Source organism: Bombus bifarius, unplaced genomic scaffold, assembly GCF_011952205.1.
Source record: "Bombus bifarius isolate JDL3187 unplaced genomic scaffold, Bbif_JDL3187 scf7180000008190, whole genome shotgun sequence".
Classification (NCBI taxonomy): Eukaryota; Metazoa; Arthropoda; class Insecta; order Hymenoptera; family Apidae; genus Bombus; species Bombus bifarius.
Genome location: NW_022884499.1, coordinates 187,999 through 207,314, shown reverse-complemented (window position 1 = coordinate 207,314; position 19,316 = coordinate 187,999). Strand labels below are relative to the sequence as shown.

The following is a 19,316-nucleotide window of genomic DNA, read 5'->3' as shown; positions in this document are numbered from 1 at the left end:
GTCTTCAGAAAAAATGTACAATCGGAAAAAAATGTACCGAGTTTCTCAAATAACGAATCGATGCACAGAGTTGCTTTTTCGAACTCAAAATATATCGAGCTACCACCCTCTTTGTGGCAAAGGTCAATGGAAATCGAGGAAATTTCGATGGAGCGAGGCATTCTGTATAGAAAGCGAACTATGCGAGAACGATCAAGAGGAAACCACAGTGAAGAATGTTGCAACGTATAATTTCGGACATGGACCGATATTATTGATGAGTTCGATTCTTCGAATCGATCAGGAATAATATCCCAACAGTGCGGGATACGGTGTTACTAGACGGGGCGAGGGGAAATTACGACGCCCACGGCAATCAACGGTACATTGCACTTGCTGGTAATGCTCTGCACTGCGTAAGTACGTATAACAATATACGTTAAATAACAGGTTTACGTATAAACAAGCCGGAGTTCGGCAATCAAAGTGTATGCGGCAGCGTTCGAAAATTCACTCGCACCGATCGAACAGCCAAGAAATATTTGATTGCTTGTCCAGTTATTCGCATTATTTTCGTGCGACGAACACGCGCAGGAACACGTTAGGGAATTTGCATTTCACGTAAACGTCAAATGAAACACGATCAAATTGTGACAACCATAAAAAAAAGGAAAGCCTCAAGATATTACGGTAACCCTTTTCTGCAATAGGTAAAAAAAAGTCGTATTTTGTAAGTTATTTTTCTATGGCTTTGTGGTACATAAAATACAAGGTACATTTTCAAATTGTTCTATTATATTTTGAAGAACAATACATTTCAGATTAAACTTTATACGTATTCGTTAAAAATCATTCATTTTCTGTATGAATTTGAAATATATTAATTTATCTATTTAGCAATACATACCAATATTAATTTCAAATAAATCCGTATCTCGTCTCGAAATTTTCAATGTCCGACGTTAAGATCGAACCGCCGAAAAACACTTGTTTCTTTGTACTTTAAGCTTGATTGACGTTCAATTCAACATGTAACTTACTGAACAAGTATCGCGGTTGGATTCAGTTGCATGCTTATGATACAGATTAATTAGAGGCCCTAAGTACAAATAAATTACGACGGGACATGTTAATACGTTTAATGAACGAGTTTCAATGAATCGGTGCAAATTAGTATAACCAAGATGTATAACAACGCGTTCGCTATGTACGATTAATTGGTGTTTTCGGTCTTGTAATTACCGTGGGTTTCGATACGGTGCTTGGGTACTGCTTGATACGCGTGTACACCTGTTATTACTGGCGTACTATCTGCGATCGTGGAAAATCGCTGTGATTTTAGGATTAATGCCCCCACCTGCACACATAGTACGGTCACACTCGGGAGAATTCGGCTAAAGATATAGCTATACGTACACGTTCTATTCCCGAGTATACATGTTTTGATACACTATATGGTTTAATACGCGTACCATTCGCTTTTATTTATTCTAAGGAATTTGTTTAGCTTGTCCATGTTGTTTTCGCAGTCACGACAACAATTTGTTTGCTCGGGCTTTTTTACAGATGTTCTCTTCGTCGAATCATTCGGACAGTCAGTAAATAAAACAGTAAACTTTTGTAAAAAGTATAGAGGTGACTTTATTAAATTGAATTCAATTTCGAATTTTATCATTTTAATTCGAAATTTTTGTTTGTTAAGATTTAAATGCTTAAAGGTTTAGATATTTGAATTTGAATTTGAAATTGAAAATTTAATTTTAAATAAAACTTTGAATTTATATTTGAATTTAAATTATTCAAATTCGGAAAGTACGTCGAGATATAAACCTTGCTGTTAGAAGAGTATCTTGTGACAGATATTTGAAAGATTTTGTAGAGCTTGGTGCCGTCAGTGGGCAACAAACAGAATTTAAACATGAACAAACAGTGCTGGAAGTGTACAGTGCAAGGTAATGCAGTTCATGAGAAGCAGGGCCTACCTGATCAACCGCTGATAACTTAGAAATGCAACATCTGCATTGTTCTAAATTCAAACCATCATTTACCAATTGTGTGTGAACCAAGCTTATATTATTTAAATTAATTAGAAAATTTAAACGACCATATTCTTAAATACTATTCGACCTATTTAGTGAATGAAAAAAAGAAAAAGGGAGGATTCAAAGAAAGAAATTCGCACTTTGATAACATGTACGTTAATTACATCTTATGACAGATGAAGGTACAATTTCACGAACAAACAATCACGATTAATTAGCCCAAATTTGTAAACATGTTGTCCCAAGATTAAGCGAGTGGGTAATCTTTTATGGTTCTGCTTTCTATTTATACTTCCGAGAAGGGTAATCGCTCTATTTTCAGTCATATTTTTTTACAGCAAGTATTTATCTTATTGAAAAACTAATGAGGCAATCATTATTAAACGAAGAACGTGTAAAATGGAAGAGCTGAATGTTTTGAGTGTCGTAAAATTTAATTTGGAGTTTGATACGCGTACACAAAACTGTGATAACAGATGGTTCTACGAAATAAATAAATGAATTTATGTTCTAATGAATCTAATGTTCAGATACGTAGGCAAATGTATTAACTGACATAATTTGATCACGAGTTTTCACGATCTTGTGAAATACTTACTACATCGTAATAGTAAGAAAGAAATACTGATCTTCTTCGGAAAACTTTTTAATTTCTCTATTCTTTCTGCCGTATCATAATACGTTCTTTATTACATAATTGGATTTTCATTAACTATAATGTTGTATGCTGCCAATGAACTTTTATAACAAACCTATTTCTATATTGTAAACTTTATATAATATCGCTGCTACAACAATGATGTAATTCAAAAAATACAATTTCAGAAAACACAGGTTTGCATGAGATATTACATTTTTGCGAGAACGTCATATTGAAATGTCAAATTAGCATAATAAGGTATGGAACTTACGTAAAAGGATTCTAATATTTTCATTCAGTTCATTAATTCGCGTCTGTCTTTAAAACTATCCCTATACTAAGTTATGACCCTCTTGATGCGATTTTATATACGTTTATAACTATAAAACTTGAACTTAAAACTTAAAAAACTAAAAATATGAACAAGAAAGTTTAAGTGAACTAAAATAATTAAAAACTCAGCATTTCACAACGCAAGTGTAATTATAATTAAACAGCAGTAAGATTTTCTGGATGTTAGAAACACAAAAAAAATGCAACGAAAGAAGAGAAGTTACAATGGAAGAAAATGAAGAGTATTCAAGAGAATTAATCGAGATTGTGCGTGGAAACGTAAAATCGTTTATCGGTAGTCCCTTAAGATTGCAAAGCTTAGTCACAGAAATTGTTCCTCATTCTGTCTTGATCTTCGGTTACGCTTGCGCTAAAGCAACTGGTACTTAGCGCGTCTCTGTATAAAAGCGGCCACTTGTTGAACGACTTGCATTCCACCGATTCTCCTCAACCGTGAATATATCTATTTTTCGGGGTACGGAAAATCATTTTTCGTGTCGTCTGCAAAGTGATTGCTGTCTAGCAAAGTTCAAAAAGTTCATCTTTTCGCAACCCTTTCGATCGTGCTGAATCTTGCTGCTCCTACTCGTCGTGGTCGAAGCTTCAAAGAAAAGGTAGGATTTTTATATAAATTACGTGATAATGTTAAAGTTTCGATTTTGTATATGTTCATTGCGTTGAAGAAGTTTCTGATAATGTTCAGAAATAATTTTAGTAAGCTATTGCTGTTCATAGGTAAAAGAAGTTTCGAAGCAAACTCGAATTTTAGTTCGAGTTCTGATGTTTCCTTGATATTTTAAACATTTCAAAGGAAATTTAGCGAATAATTGATTAGATATCTTACATAGATGTCAAAGTATGCATTCGTGCAAGAACATGACATATTCCAGTTTGTACATTCGACGAAAATTATTCCAGTGCTTTCCTAAATTTTTCTCGCATATGAAAGATGAAGATCATTTGAAAGAATTCTGAAGTTTGAAGATTGCATTCTATAACACGTGATTCATTGAAGTATTGGCTCATAATTTTTCATAATTCCTATTGACATTAAAAAATTTTGACAACTCTATCTTTCAGGAAATAATCAGGAATAATAAATATTAAATATGATTAAGAATAAGTTGTTATCTTTTAAATCGATGTTCCAACGAATCCACTCTTTAATTGCATCAATTACATTTCTGTGATTAAATGATCCAAATAATTGTCTTGAGGACGCAATATTAAAGTTGTTTCTAATAAATTCAATGTATCAGGCCCGTGTATGTTAATGAAACGGCTTTCGTTGGTCAAGTTGGTTATCGGTAGGGTCAGGACACGTTTTCATCAGATTAATTCTTCGTTCGTGATAAAAACTCCGAATCGGTATCAAGTACCAGTGACTCGCATCATACGTAAGCAGTCGGCATCACTGATAAATCCTTCGAATCGCGCACGAATACTGAAAGCTACGGGAAATTACAAAAGTCGGAAACGGAAACGGTGGAAGGACGAGCTTTTAATATCGTCGAGCGTCATTCTGGCTCAAGCTCGAGATCCTTGTGACTACCGATGTTCGATTTTCCATTTTGCATCCGGATGGGCCGAGATCTTTTATTTTCTTGTTTGTAATCGGTGGGTGATAACGCCTTGATCGTTCCTTTCTCTAAATCCTCATAAAATTGTGATGCTATTGTCGACTGTCTGAATAAAGAATATCGCAAAGACGCGCTATCGATCGGTTGCTTATTAAGGAGAAAAATTAAAAGATATTTGTCATTCAGAGCCGAGCTTAATTTTTTTAATTATTTCATTATATTCGAGTCAATGCCAAGGTGAAGTGAAAACAAAAGAACTAATTTAAATATTTAGAAAAATTTATATGCATACACATTATCAGTTCAAATTATTGTCGGGTACTGTACAGTTTATGAATATGAAGTTTAAAGCACGCAAATTTGGCTATCTTGACCAGTCGGCCAAATCTGCCATCCAAACTTCTCGGTCTACGTCTTAGAAAACACAAACAGTACTGGATTTCCATGATACTCGTGAGCGGAATCCCCTGTTACTCAAAACAAGATTAAGTAATATATGTCCACTTGACTTAAACTCACTCGAAACACCTTAATGTCTGCTCGCGCGACATGATTTTATCAATTAAATTAGAACCATACCAACGATAAAAATATAGAACTTGTACACTCCTCGCCAAAAACCACTCCTGACCCAGGTGTGCTATCTTTAATTTCTCAATGACGCGTGTAAAGTTTTTCGTCTGCAATGTATAACATCAAAACATTATGAGCTTAGAATATGCGGTTCGTTGTAAATAATTAAAAATATTATGAGGTTTAATGTGTAACAAAAAAAATTGTTTTATTTTAAGAACGAAATGATAGCACACGTACAATAAGAAAATAATAATCAACATAAATTGTAACTAACAATAATTACTTATCAAACATATGTACTTATTTAATAATGAGTACATCCCTCTTTATTTTCTATTACTTCCATTGTACGATTTGGTATCGATTTATATAGTTTCTGGATATAATTTTGACTTAACGTATCCCATTCACATACAATTGCATTTTTTAATTCTTGTACGTGTCGATATTGCTTTCCATTCACGTATACGCCGTGAACAAGTTCTGCCCAGCAATTTTCAATAATATTAAGGTCCAGGGAGCGTGCAGGCCACGGCAAAATAGATATATTACTTTTATTAAAATATGATTGGACCAATATTGATGTGTGTACAGATGCATTATCTTGGTGAAAGGTGTAATCAGATCCAGAAATGCGTCTTGCATGATTATTTATTTATTCTTTGATTAAATTTATGTATCGGACACTATACATTCTCCCATTCATGAACTTGATACTTGTCTTGCCGAAATAACCGATGCCGGCTCAAACTATCACGCTGCCTCCTCCCATTTGTAGTCGAATTGCCAAAATTGTCTGTTTTCTTATATCATGAAAATAATATTGGAACCCATCAGCACCATCCAAGTTGAATCCTTTTTCGTTTGAAAATAGTACCCTTCTCCATTTCTTTTTCCAATGCACCCTTTCTTTTGCAAAGCGTAAACGTTCTACTTTATGTTCCATTGTTGACGAAGGTTTCTTTTTCAATTTTGGCCTCTTAATATTTTTGCAGGATAGTAGAACTCGACGAACACTTGAAACATTGGCACTAACACTAGATTTTTCCATTATTTGCTTTGTTAATTGTTTGTGTTAACTGCGAGTTGGAAACGCGAAATTGCTCGCTTGTCACGATCGGATAACGATGACAGCCGACAAGTACTTTTCTTTTTGTCATAACGTTCAACATTTTCAAAGAAATTGTGTATTACTTTACGACTTCATCTTATTACTTTCGATATTTTTGTTACTGACAACTGTTGCTGTTTTAGTTCAAGAATTTGCTTTTTTTCAGACTCGTTTAATTTTTATCCACGCCCCATACTTACAAATTTATATAATATTGTACTGTAATCTTTACTCGTTGATAGATCATGAACTACTGAGCAATTTCTAAACATATTAACAGAGTGTGCTATCATTTTGTTCTCAAAGTAAAACAATTTTTTTGTTCTACACACTAAACCTCATAATATTTTTAATTATTTTCAACGAACCGCATATTCTGAGCTCATAATGTTTTGATATTATACGTTACAGATGAAAAACTTTACACGCGTCACTGAGAAATTAAAGATAGCACACCTGGGCTATCTTTTTGGCGAGGAGTGTACCAAACAAATTGGCACGAAATATATACTAGTACGAAAAACACGCGTAAAATGTGAAACATGCAAGAAGAAAAACAAGTTTTCATTCATATATTTTACAAAAATTCGATGAAATCCTCAAACTACTAAATCATTTTGTTATCTAAACCTGTAAAATCTTTTCTATAAATCTAAAAAAATTACAAATTGATCATTTTGATCTATTTAGTGGTTCTGGTAGTGTTAATTGAATTACTACACAACACTACTATAATCAGAAGAAAAATATTCGATTAAATATGCGAATTAGTCGAAATTTTGTTTTAAAAGAAAAAAAGAACGATTGCACGATCGAAAAGATGCGAAGAGAAGGTCAGTCATCAGATAGTTTAATCCAGGAAAGCATACGATCTAGTTCTAGGCCGTGAGGAGCCTTGTGACACTAGCCTAATAAGCTCTGGGCCCATGTGACAAGCGATCGATGATGAATCCGTACAAATCATTTGCGAGTACCTATCGTAGCGTTAAAATTCGATGCTAGGTCAACACGCATAGGGCAGCTAAGCGTATCTACTCGGCACGTTCGTTCAAATCCGCTGCGCCGTTGCGCTAAGCTTCCGCGAAACGCGTGGCAAGTTCCCTGATATTACTATCCAACACGGTGAACAATTAATTATAAACGTCGACACATGCGCCTGCTACGGTGCCATCGAAATTTTGAGATTTGGCTGTTGTGAGGATCAACGGTGAGCGAGTTGATCCTCTTACTACTTTCTCAACAAAATATTTTATGTGAAAATCGTTAGTGCTCTTTGAGTGTTGTTTCCATTCGAGTGTTATTCCAATCTTGATAGTGATGATAGTTCGATAGCTTATTCCATGTAAAACAAAAGAAAAATGTATTGTGATTTTCTTTTGCTTTCGTTCACGTACTATTATATATTACATCCTCGTTTATCAGAACACCGATTAATGATCAATTATCGGAACATTGATCGATAAAAGATTTGGAGATGGTATTGTGTAAGAAAGATTGGCAAACAAGAATTGAAATTGAGAGAAATGGTTACAGTTTGATTGAAAAATATTCTTGCGTGTTCGATATGAGTATTTAAGAAATAATTCAAAAAATAAATTATCTTTTCTCATTTGAAAACAAAGTTATTCGAATTACCTGAGAAATTTGATTATTCGAATTGCGTATATTAGTATTAATTTGGATAATCAAGATTCTATTGTATTCATTACTTTTACAGGGTTGTGTATTATAGTGTGTCGATTCATTTGGTTGCAGATAATATGAATCTAGAGGAGTACCGCAAGCATGGTGAGTAAAAAACATTTACTTTCATTCTAATGTGCGTAAAATAGTAAATATCCAAGTATTTACTGATTAATTCGTTTTAATCTGCGTGGCGTATACGTAATAGTTATAAAATAATAGCCCGTTATATACCGTTACATGTAGGTATTTATGGTTCTTGGGAATATTTGCACATGTCGTACTCTTATCACACGATCAAATACTCACGCGTGAAACGAGAAACTTACAACGAGCGATCGAATAAGATTCTAAGCATTAAAACGATACCAATAAAGAGGAATCACCGTAGGGGAGAGTAAGTCTATGGGATCTTTATGGATTCGATACTGTTTCCAATACGCTAGGTTCCGCCTTTACAATCTAAATCTCTGAATCCTAGGTAAAGCATCCGTATGAGATTTCCCTTTTCCTTAAATCCAATTTCGTACGAAAAATCGATCTCGCTGTCTTCGTCTCCCTTGTTATCTATTGATTGTTTCAAAGGCCAACTGACTTTTATAGCAATCTATATCACAACTTGATTCTAAATTTTGTATAAATTTAAGGTGTTGCCGATTTATCTTGTGAAGAGAGTTACACGGTATATAAATCGTTTAACGTTTAAGAATTGCTAAGGCTTGTATGTCGGAGCCTGATTGACCTGCGACTTTTAGAAACCGTTAAATAACACGAATCGAATCCTATCGTGAAGCGTAATGTACATCAGAGAAGCGAATTGGGAAAGAAACAGAGCTGTTATTCGGGAAAACGGTTTCGTCTGTACAAGTATTTTCCCAATATACTTAAGATCGAGTCCGCTAAATAAAGAAAACTAAAGATAATCGGTTTAGAGATTTCCACCGGGGCTTAATAATTGATTTTCCCAAGAGGCAGTTGTCGTCGAACTTTCGCAATGTAACAAAACGCTTTGAAACGTAACAAAAGTTTAAAATCCATCGAACAAGTAACTAAAAATCTTAGGAATGTAATCTTGAAATTTAATGTAAATCCAAAAAAGCAGGAAAGAATACCAAACTATATCGTGCTAATGATACTTCATTGAATCCATAAGTTTATATTGAAAAAGCAATTTTTATATCGACTTCATCGCGATTGTTAGGAAAAGAAATGGTGGATTACATTGCCGATTATCTGGAAAATATTCGATCTCGACGCGTTTACCCGGCGGTTTCTCCTGGTTACCTGAGGAACGTTTTGCCTACATCCGCACCTGTAAATGGCGAACCTTGGGAGGATATATTCGCAGACATCGAAAGGTGCATCATGCCAGGAGTGACGCATTGGCAGAGTCCACATATGCACGCCTATTTTCCAGCCCTTAATTCACCTGCAAGTCTGCTAGCCGATATGCTGGCCGACGCAATCAATTGTCTTGGATTTACTTGGGTAAGAACAATAATGTGAATATCGCACATGTGTAGAGTGAAATGGTTTAGTTTATTATGCTTTCTCTTGTTCGGCTTAAAACTTCTGTCATGTGTGATGTATTTAACGATATTATATTAGAAACACTTTTCAATAGTACGAGTTAAGTACTGGAAAGAGAGCATTGAAATCGATTATATTAAGATCTTCCATGATGGCTGTATATAATGAACTTCGTTTCGGATTAGTAGCTTTCTCACAAGCCAAGTTCGGAAGTTACCGTATTGAAATTCGACGTTTTGTCTGGTACTGTTAATATGAGCTCCCATTGTCAGTTCTTGCTAAAAGATCTTGTATTTAGTTTCGTACCTGTGAAACTTGACGTTATCTATGAACGCAGTGTTCTTTAGAATCCCACGCGTGTGTTAAAAAAATAATTGAGCATATCGAAGGATATCATATTGTATAATTATTGGGGCATGATATATTTTAGTCGTCTATACGTCTATTAAAACTTCCTATAAATAATAATTACAAATAATTTAAATGTCAAATTGAACACTTTCGATACGAGAAGTTTGGAAATTTAGCTGAATATATTATTATAAACATACTCCAATATATTATGATATAACTATACAAGGTACAAAATTTCCATTTTCCCAATCGTGAAATTTATTCGCGTACTTTAAAAAGTGTGTTTTGTAAAATGTATTTTATGTTCGCCTACTTTAAAAGGCTTCGAGTCCTGCGTGTACAGAACTCGAGACAATCGTAATGAACTGGCTCGGGAAAATGATTGGCCTGCCAGATAAATTCTTACATTGTCCTGGAGGATCCGGAGGTGGTGGCGTGATACAAACAACCGCATCCGAAGCCACTCTCGTTTGCTTACTCGCAGCGAGAACCCGAGCAATTAGAGACGTGCAACAAAATGAACCGGATCGTTTGCCTGCTGAGATTAATTCGCGTCTTGTCGCGTATTGCTCCGACCAGGTACGTACTTTCGTTTTAAATCTTTTCCTAACACGAACTTATTTTCCTAAGAGTACTTTGAATATCTTTACTCTCTTGTGAATTTATTCTTATAACCCAAATGGTTTCCATTTCATAATTATTACGTATTTATCTATGTCCCATTCTTTTTATTTTTTTTTTTTTTTTTAATCACTGAACATCATTCTACTTTCATTGTACGTTATTCTGTCATCGTCGCCTTTGAAATATTTGAAGACGTGATGTAAAAGAAATCTTACTTTCTGTGATGTAAATGTCATATAGGCTCATTCCAGTGTAGAAAAAGCTGGATTGATAGGATTAGTTCGAATGAAGTACATCGAATCTGACAATGAACTGAGTATGAGAGGAGAGGCTTTGCTCGAAGCAATAACGCACGACAGAGCTGCGGGATTACTTCCCTTTTTTGTAAGTATCGTTGCTCATGTTTACGAAAAGTATTTCGGTGTTAAAAATAAAAATTTGGTTCGAAATAAATATCTATCTTTGACACATCTATCTCAAGCAACTTGAACATAATTTTAATTAGAGATTCCTTCAATCTAAGTAGTTCAGCGTGATATTCTTTAAGAAAACATATATATAATAAATAACTCATTGAAAAAAAACCTACGGATATTATATAATATCGTATTAAACCGAGAAGCGATTCACGAGAAAATATTTGTTCTCTTTGTTTCCAATTAACATTATGAAGGTGAATAATGATACTGCAGTAGAAAATAATCGAGACGTCAATTAAGCTTGCCAGATTTGTTAGTAGTTGGAGAATGAGGTGGACATGACGTAGCAAGGCGGATTGTATCTCTCCTAGTTGGTCCCTAAGGACATCGACATAAAACAGTCTTTCATTTTTCAATACAGTAAACCCAATGTACAGGAAAGTAGATTCTATTACGACGCAGTAGCTATTCAAACAGGAAATTTCAGAAGATACTAAAACTCGTAATAAGTTTCATCGATAAACTGATTTTTAGAACTACATAAAATAAAAATCTATACTACATTATAAATCGATTTAAAAGTCAAATTTGTTTAACGTGTTTTTTTCATTATCAAGGTTTGCGCTACTTTGGGTACAACGGGTGCCTGTGCTTTCGATAATCTCAAAGAAGTTGGTCTTGTGTGTAAGTAAACTAAATCGAGTTAAAAATGAAGTTACTAAACGTTCGTGCGATACACATTAGAAAGATACATAGTGTTTTATTTCAAAATTAAATAGACAGATAATTCTGGTAATACGAGATTGGTTGAAAACGTATTGAATTTTAAAATGGTTCTCTATAAACGATAATAACATAATAAATTCATGATACATTTTTTCTATAGTCTTCAAATATATAAATTAAATGTTTACCTACGAAAGTAAGTTAATTATTATTATAATATAATCTCGATCAGTTTAATTCATAAATTAAACGTTCTGAAACTGTAAAATCGTGAATTAATTTTCATTCGTGATTTAAACCCTGTTCGATTCGAATCATCAACATTTAGGTTCATTGTAGGTGAACAGAATGGACTCTGGTTGCACGTGGATGCAGCTTACGCAGGCAGTGCATTCGTGTGCCCTGAATTTCGCGGCTGGCTTCAAGGAATAGAATATGCCGATTCCATTGCATTTAATCCTAGTAAATGGCTCATGGTGCATTTTGATTGCACCGCTATGTGGTGAGTTATATACAAACATCTGAATTTTACTTCGATGACAATTATTCGTTCACTGTTCTTAATAGAAGTAAAAAAAAAATGAACATCAAATTTAAAGAAGCACATAAGAAAGGAAATTTGTAAATCTGCAAATCATTATAGATCCGATAAATTCATAACCCCGAATGATTATTGGCTTTTGTCTCTTTTCTCATGGCTTATAGATTGAACAGCGGATGCAGAATGAGTTTTTTCATTCTTCCTGCAATTTCCGTCGACTCGATCGACTAACCCGGCATAAATCACAACCTTTAAGATTGATATTTGAAAGCCTGTTAAAGTTGATAGTGCGAGGAAAAATTGCTGCCAAGAATTTAATGCTTTATAAAACTTGCTCGTGGTTGAATGTATTTCACAATTAAAACAATCCTTTTGCCGGAATATTTCTTGTAAAGTTTCTTTTATTATAGTTATATTCGATAGTAGGTATATTCAATTAAAATTCAATAACGACAAATATGTAAACCTGCCCGATTAAATATTAGTAATCCGAATCGTTCAAATGAATTGCGATATAATAAGTGATGTTTATATGCTGTATCGCGACCAATTGAAATAAATAAAATTCTGAGGAAATATATAATTCGTAGAGAAACTATAAATCAAAGATGTGTATTGGTTGTAAAAATTAATTGGAAATAACTCTTTTAGGGTGAAAAGTAGCCAAGCATTGCACAGAACCTTTAACGTGGATCCGTTGTATTTGAAGCATGAAAACTCAGGTAACGATGCAGCTACACAACTTTTGTATCACGTTTAATATAACCTCTTGAATTCAGTCGATTAAAATATTCGATTAAACAAAATATCTTATTTATTTGCAGGGCTTGCTATCGATTACATGGTAAGTAATCAATATATTCTATAAATACTGTTAGTTTTACCGATGAAATTAATTCACGACATTCATGCGTTATTCTTTGTTTATAATTTTAGCACTGGCAAATCCCATTGTCAAAGAGATTCAGAGCGCTGAAATTGTGGTTCGTCATTAGAAATTACGGAATCACCGGTCTTCAGAAGCATATTCGCGAGGTTTCTATTACATCATACTTCTTATGTGTTAAAAAGCTGCGTGTACAATATACAAAAATGTTTCTGCAACCTTTCTTCGCATAAATCCTTAGATAATTGTGTTTTTGCGTAAAAAAATTATTCAGTATCGTTATTAATAATTATATAAAAAATATATTTCATATTTCTTATATAACTAGTCACAGATCACTATTATCTCTAAAAGACAATGTTCTAACTTCAAGTGATTATGGATATTAACTTATGTTATGTTCTTTAATAATATTGGTCAACGAAGTTGCATCGCAGGATTTTATTACAAATGCATTCTGTTACGTAGGCAATGTTTAGAGTTAAATTTATTTCTCTATAATTTTGCTCTAATACGAATTTCAGGGCGTTAGACTGGCACAAAAATTTGAAGCACTCGTTTTAGCAGACGCGCGCTTCGAAATTCCAGCAACAAGGCATCTAGGACTTGTAGTGTTTCGTCTTCGTGGAGAAAATAATTTAACAGAACGTTTATTGAAAAAGATGAATTCGAGGGGCCGTGTTCATTGCGTACCAGCTGCTTTGCATGGAAAATACGTGATTCGATTTACGGTCACTTCGACTAAGTAAGTCAACATTTATTAGAAATTCATTGTTTCGTGGCAGGTAATGATTCTTAGAAAATGAGTTTCGTAAAAAATTCTGCGAATCGACAAATTATCGAAATGTTGGAAAACGTTGTTTTTTAAAAAATAATTCTGACTAAAGATTTGTTGAGCTTTGATTATAATTTTAGCACCACCAATGAAGATATCTTAAGAGACTGGGCCGAGATACGAAATACAGCAAACGAAATTTTAGGAGATACCACAACTTCTCCTGTACGAGCGAAAGTTCCACTTGCAGGTAACGCAGAAACGAACGGTAGATCGACTGACTTTATACAAACAATCTCGTGCAATTTTTAAAGTATTGAGGTAAACATTGCTTGCAAATTTTGTATGCCGCTCAAGCACTCATCGAGCGTAAGCTTGTTCTTTATTAAACATTCTGTTTCAGATTTTCTAAATAGATGGAGTTTCGTGCTTTCTTTTTTTCTTTCTGTTCGTAAAAATTCAAATCATTCCAGTTTTATACAGAAAGAGATCTTAGGTTTACTAAATGAAAAAGTATTATTAGAATAAATTTTTACTAGCGCATTAAATGTTTATGGAACGGGTGGTGTATGGAATTATTACTGAAGTATACGATTAACATTATTAACGTATACAGTTAGTATTGGATATTAAACAGTATATCATATTATACATAAATATACATATACAACAGGATTGATCATTTGTAAAGATTCAAGATGATTCTTTTCTTGTGACCTTTTTTTTAATTATTTATGTAGCGAATGTTATTTATGTAGCGTTATTAGAGTTTCATTTTCATTGTTTATATGCCAATACCTTTTTGCTCAAAATTACACCAAATAATTTGTATTTTTAATTACACCAAATAATAAGAAACAGTTTTATTTTTAATCACTTGGTTTTGATTTTCTTTCTCCTTTTTTTTATACGAATGCATGTCTATAATTTTTGGAATGCAGAAAGCTCAGGTAAGACGAGTTATCAATACTTGTGATTTTATATTTTTTATTCTGCTTTTATCCTTTAAAGATATTAAAGTTAATATCAAAGTTACTGGGATAATTGGAGTAAGTAATAAATGGGACTTTTAATTTTCAGACACTCGAGAGAAGAATGAAAATTTTGGTTCAAGTTTGTTGTTGGCTAATTCTCCAATGTCACCAAAAATTGTGAATGGCAGCTTCGCTGCAATATACGATACTGCGGATGTATTCGAAGAATGCACGAAAGCGTTTGGTCAACTACGACTCGAAGCTAGAGATAGTCCAGGTAAATAAAAAATTACAACGAATAAAGTAGGAAAAAGCAAAGTATACCTTAATTTTAAGCTATGCGGCGCCGGATTCGAGGAATATTGATGTCAGGAAAACAATTCTCTTTAGATTCCCGCATGGATCTCGTACAGGTAGGCGTAATATAAATTACCTTCTACAATGTTTTAAAATTACCGATGCATATTTTTATATTTGCATTGCTACATATTTTAGGGATACGTTAGCTGTCGTCCAGCTAGAGAAATGGCGTCGGAATTGCCATTGCAAGAGGACGAAGATTTTGGAACTAGTGAAATCTCTGATGCTAATCAATCCAAAAATGGCAAGTAATATTAGTAATAACAACAATAATATTAAACTCGAATTAGAATTCTTAATTGCATATGACGAATGATTCCAAGATATTCCAAGAATATTTTAATATTCGTTATCTGAAGAACATGCGGAATATCGAGTACAAACCAAAAAGATAAATCGACATATAGTTTCGAAATGTCCTAAATAAGCTAAAATCATTTTCAAAAGTTGGTAATTTAATTACGAAAAGAAATGAATGGGTTGAATCAATCAATGATTTTAAGTCTATAGTTCTTCTTTGCAGAAGGTAAATAAAATACAGCATAAAATTATTGTTAATTCCCTTACTGAGTCGAAAGAGAACTGAAACTTAAAGTTTCGAAAGCTAGGGTTTTATATGATATAAATTCTAAAAAAACGCTGCCTTCAAGATCGATCGAACTTTAAAGCTTCGAAGATTCAAACTTTATACACCACTAATTTTCCTATTTTATATAACCAGATGATCCTGGTGAATGTTCAACCAACCAACAAGAGGCGGATGTTTCCGGAAACATAGACAAATCGTTAAGAAGACAAATTTCTAATACTCGCCCACATTACGTTGTGAATGGCTCGGTAAAGATCGGTTCTCAAGACTGCTCGAACACTCTAACGTCCATAATGTCTGCCGAAAGTAATCTGCCGAGAAGTGAAACAATAGCTGCGATCGGTCATCGTCCATATAGCGGCGATTTGTCATCGATGCAGGGCCACAATGAGAATCCTGATGAAGGAAACGAAGGCAGCGTGGGGGACGCAGCTGTATGCAGAAAATGTGGCCATTGCATGAAGAAGGAATAGAGTTATATTGTGACAGTTCCCGACTGTGTGTACTCCTTCGATGTCGTCGATGGATTCTATGTTGTTCAGATTTAAGCGTGGTGCCTGGCAGGGCTCGCGACAAATTGTTGAAGAGAAAGTACATAATCAGCTACGATATTAAATCTGAATTTACCGTCTAAAAATTACCCTCTATTTAATTAACTTCCCTATCCCGTTTCTTTTAAGAATATTATACATGTACACTTATCGTGTATTTAGAATATTATACTAGGGATATTTTAAGGATATTATAATACTATGGTTTATTTTCTCTCGACAAAGTTGTAAGAATGATAGAATTTTTGTCTTGAGCAAGTCAAGAGTGTATTTTAAATCAGAGAAACGGATGTGTGAAAATTTATTAAATTCTTGGGATTGTTCGTAGTATTTTTAACGGTGGATATATTCTGTGTTATGTATGATATATTATGTTTGATGGGATTGGAATATCATTATTTACCATGAATTTCTGCTAAACATTGAAACGCAAAATTGAAGCAAATATCGTGTACTGTATACTGCAATAACCAATTCGAAAAAGGAACGAGGAAACAACGTGAAAAGAAAATTTAACGGCATAAATTTTGTTGTAAATTCTAACAGAACAATTCTGATCCAATGTTCCTGATCTGGAAAAAGAGCAGGGAATAGGATCTAAGAAAACATTTCAAAAACCAAATCCAATGACATAAAATTTTTATTGCGAATTTGAATACAACGATGACGGATCTGACCAATCTAGGCCACGGTTATGTTTTGTTTTCCAATCTCTGGAAAAACATATCTCAAACACAATTCGGCCTATTGTGAATGATAATTCTTTTTAACAGTTCCGTACTTTTATAATTCTCTCATCGTTAATAATGATTTAGATGACGAAAATCTCGCTTTGATATTATATATTAACACGGTTTCCTTTTTTTTTTCAAACGACATAAAGAGAAGAGGAAGAATATATGTACACATAAATGTATATTTTCATTGAGATATGTTAAGAAAGTATCGCACCTGATACTCTGTTACATATCGCGCTAACAATTAAATCTCGAGGGCATAACGTACTCGTAGAATCTGTGTCTCCACACACCATCTCTAATCGGCTTAACAATCATTAAATTACAATATGCCCTTACAACCATCTGTCATGGTTTTGCTTGTCTTCAATTCTAAACAATTTCTGCCCAATAACTCTGGTTTATAACAATCATATACCGTCTCATCTTTAACTACAACTGGAACAATCTTATATACCGCACCATTTTTTTAAATACCTCTTTCAGCCTTTCAAGAGCTCGCATTGATAAATAACATTATGTGTCCGGATTTGTATGAAAGATTCATGAAAATATCTATGTTATACGTCTCTCTATGATCTCTTCATGCGTTGGATTACATCGAGATTTAATACCACAGATCCCATATTGGTCAGGATGTATTTCAGTTAAAAAGAATCGATAACGGTCGAATTCTTTAGCAATGTTTCCAATTTTTTCTTCAACTTTTCCTTTCCTTCCCCAATAAATTCTATATATCGCCATATCCGTTTATTCATGCTATTTGTACGAAAGTATGCGTTTCTTAACACTACATGATTTTAAAATACTGACCGCGTTTTCAATGGTCATATATCTCGATTATAGCTAAGCACTAGCTTAATGCTATTCCGCGGTCCGATGCCATTATCGTACTAGTCTGATAAAAAATTAACAAAGTTAACAAACTCTAGAGCAAATAATTCTTCGTTAACTGCTCTCTCTCTCTCTCTCTCTCTCTTTCTCTCTCTTTTGAGAAGACACGCTGAGCTTACCGGCTAAATATTACGTATCGTTGGACATTTTACTATCACGCTGAACGTTAAACAGCGTTCAACTACTCAATGTCAGCACACGATAATTTTTCATCATTATCGAGACGTGATTACTCTGCGGAGGCAACGATATGTGCATGAAGAAAAATTATTTCACTCTATCACCAGCGATTTTTACTTTCGCTTTTCGTAAAGGTCTATACCAATAATATATAATAAATAATATAGCGAATCTTTGGAATGCATAAATGCTAAATTCTCTGATAAGAAAGCATACAAGACGATGGTTAATCATTAATTATATATCTACGTAAAACATTGTTCGTTAACGTCTGTTAATAATATTGACTGATTAATATTAATTATAGTTTCATAACGCAAATTCGATACGATAATTAAACGAAGCTACAAAGCACCTGATACTCTATTTTATTTTCTTACGAGCTAGATATTTATCTCTTCACTTCGAACACGTCGTTCGTATTAACAATATCGTGAAATCATATGAAATATATGACGCTAAGGCAACGATCGACGAAGTTGAAAGAAAATAATGTCCTCATGGAGCTAAATGGGGAACAACGAAATCACGTGCTAAAGTATAATTGAGAACGCTACTTTGCTATCGAAACATCGCCTCATGCCATCGTATATACTCTATCAATCGTTTTAAAATCAACGTAACTGACACCAACGAAGAATCAAGAAGTCAGAATAAATGAACATCTCGGGGCAACGATCATTCAAATCGATACACATCGATACACGTAGAAACAGAGGGGGGTTCTCGATACTTGCATCGTAAAATATATAATCATCATACATCATTCAGTTTATGCCCAATGTTCATCAACATCGAGACAAAAGTGTTAGAGGATATCGATACATAGGTTGACATCTCGGCGCAATCGTAAACATCGATCTTTAACAGAGACAAAAGTGTACATCGATAATAATCTCCTTGTTATGCAAGCACTTAGATATGAGCTTTCGTGTAAATAGGCGAGCAAAGAAAGTATCGATCCTGTGTCTTTCTTTCCTCTTTCATCTTTTTTTTTTTTTTTTTTTGTTTTTCTATTTCGAAACTGAAACAGCCTCGATCAAGACGAACAAGAATCTCTGACGTCCGAAGTTCTGAAACATCGTTAAAATTTGCGTTAGAAGTTTATCTAATATCATCGTTTAATACTTGACAAAGTAAGTCGGTTAAAGATTCCGTTGATTCGATCGAAATGTAGCACGTCGGATCCACTTCGTGTTCGATCGAGCTGTTTAAGATTCGCCTGAGCGCAT

At 33.9% G+C, this 19,316-nt stretch overlaps 1 protein-coding gene across 7 annotated transcripts; it reads left to right on the top strand.

Annotated features, from left to right (window-relative positions):
* The first annotated feature begins 3,421 nt into the window (after nucleotides 1-3,421).
* On the top strand, nucleotides 3,422-16,359 carry LOC117209704 (histidine decarboxylase). 7 transcript variants are annotated; one of them, XM_033452001.1, is made up of 18 exons: nucleotides 7,256-7,468; nucleotides 7,979-8,049; nucleotides 9,146-9,432; nucleotides 10,150-10,407; nucleotides 10,693-10,836; nucleotides 11,489-11,555; nucleotides 11,937-12,099; nucleotides 12,790-12,860; nucleotides 12,963-12,982; nucleotides 13,075-13,173; nucleotides 13,549-13,769; nucleotides 13,940-14,049; nucleotides 14,741-14,749; nucleotides 14,880-15,050; nucleotides 15,164-15,186; nucleotides 15,269-15,377; nucleotides 15,855-16,208; nucleotides 16,240-16,359. In XM_033452001.1, the coding sequence occupies exons 2-17, from the start codon at nucleotides 8,022-8,024 to the stop codon at nucleotides 16,193-16,195; spliced, it is 2,121 nt and encodes a 706-aa protein (XP_033307892.1). In that variant the 5' UTR covers nucleotides 7,256-7,468; nucleotides 7,979-8,021; the 3' UTR covers nucleotides 16,196-16,208; nucleotides 16,240-16,359. The 7 variants fall into 7 exon arrangements, with proteins under 7 accessions (XP_033307890.1, XP_033307889.1, XP_033307892.1 ...); XM_033451999.1 differs by lacking the exons at nucleotides 7,256-7,468; nucleotides 16,240-16,359 and adding an exon at nucleotides 3,422-3,608 and having other exon boundaries at nucleotides 8,017-8,049; nucleotides 15,110-15,186; nucleotides 15,855-16,195; XM_033451998.1 differs by lacking the exons at nucleotides 7,256-7,468; nucleotides 16,240-16,359 and adding an exon at nucleotides 3,422-3,608 and having other exon boundaries at nucleotides 15,110-15,186; nucleotides 15,855-16,195.
* The last annotated feature ends 2,957 nt before the right edge of the window (nucleotides 16,360-19,316 follow it).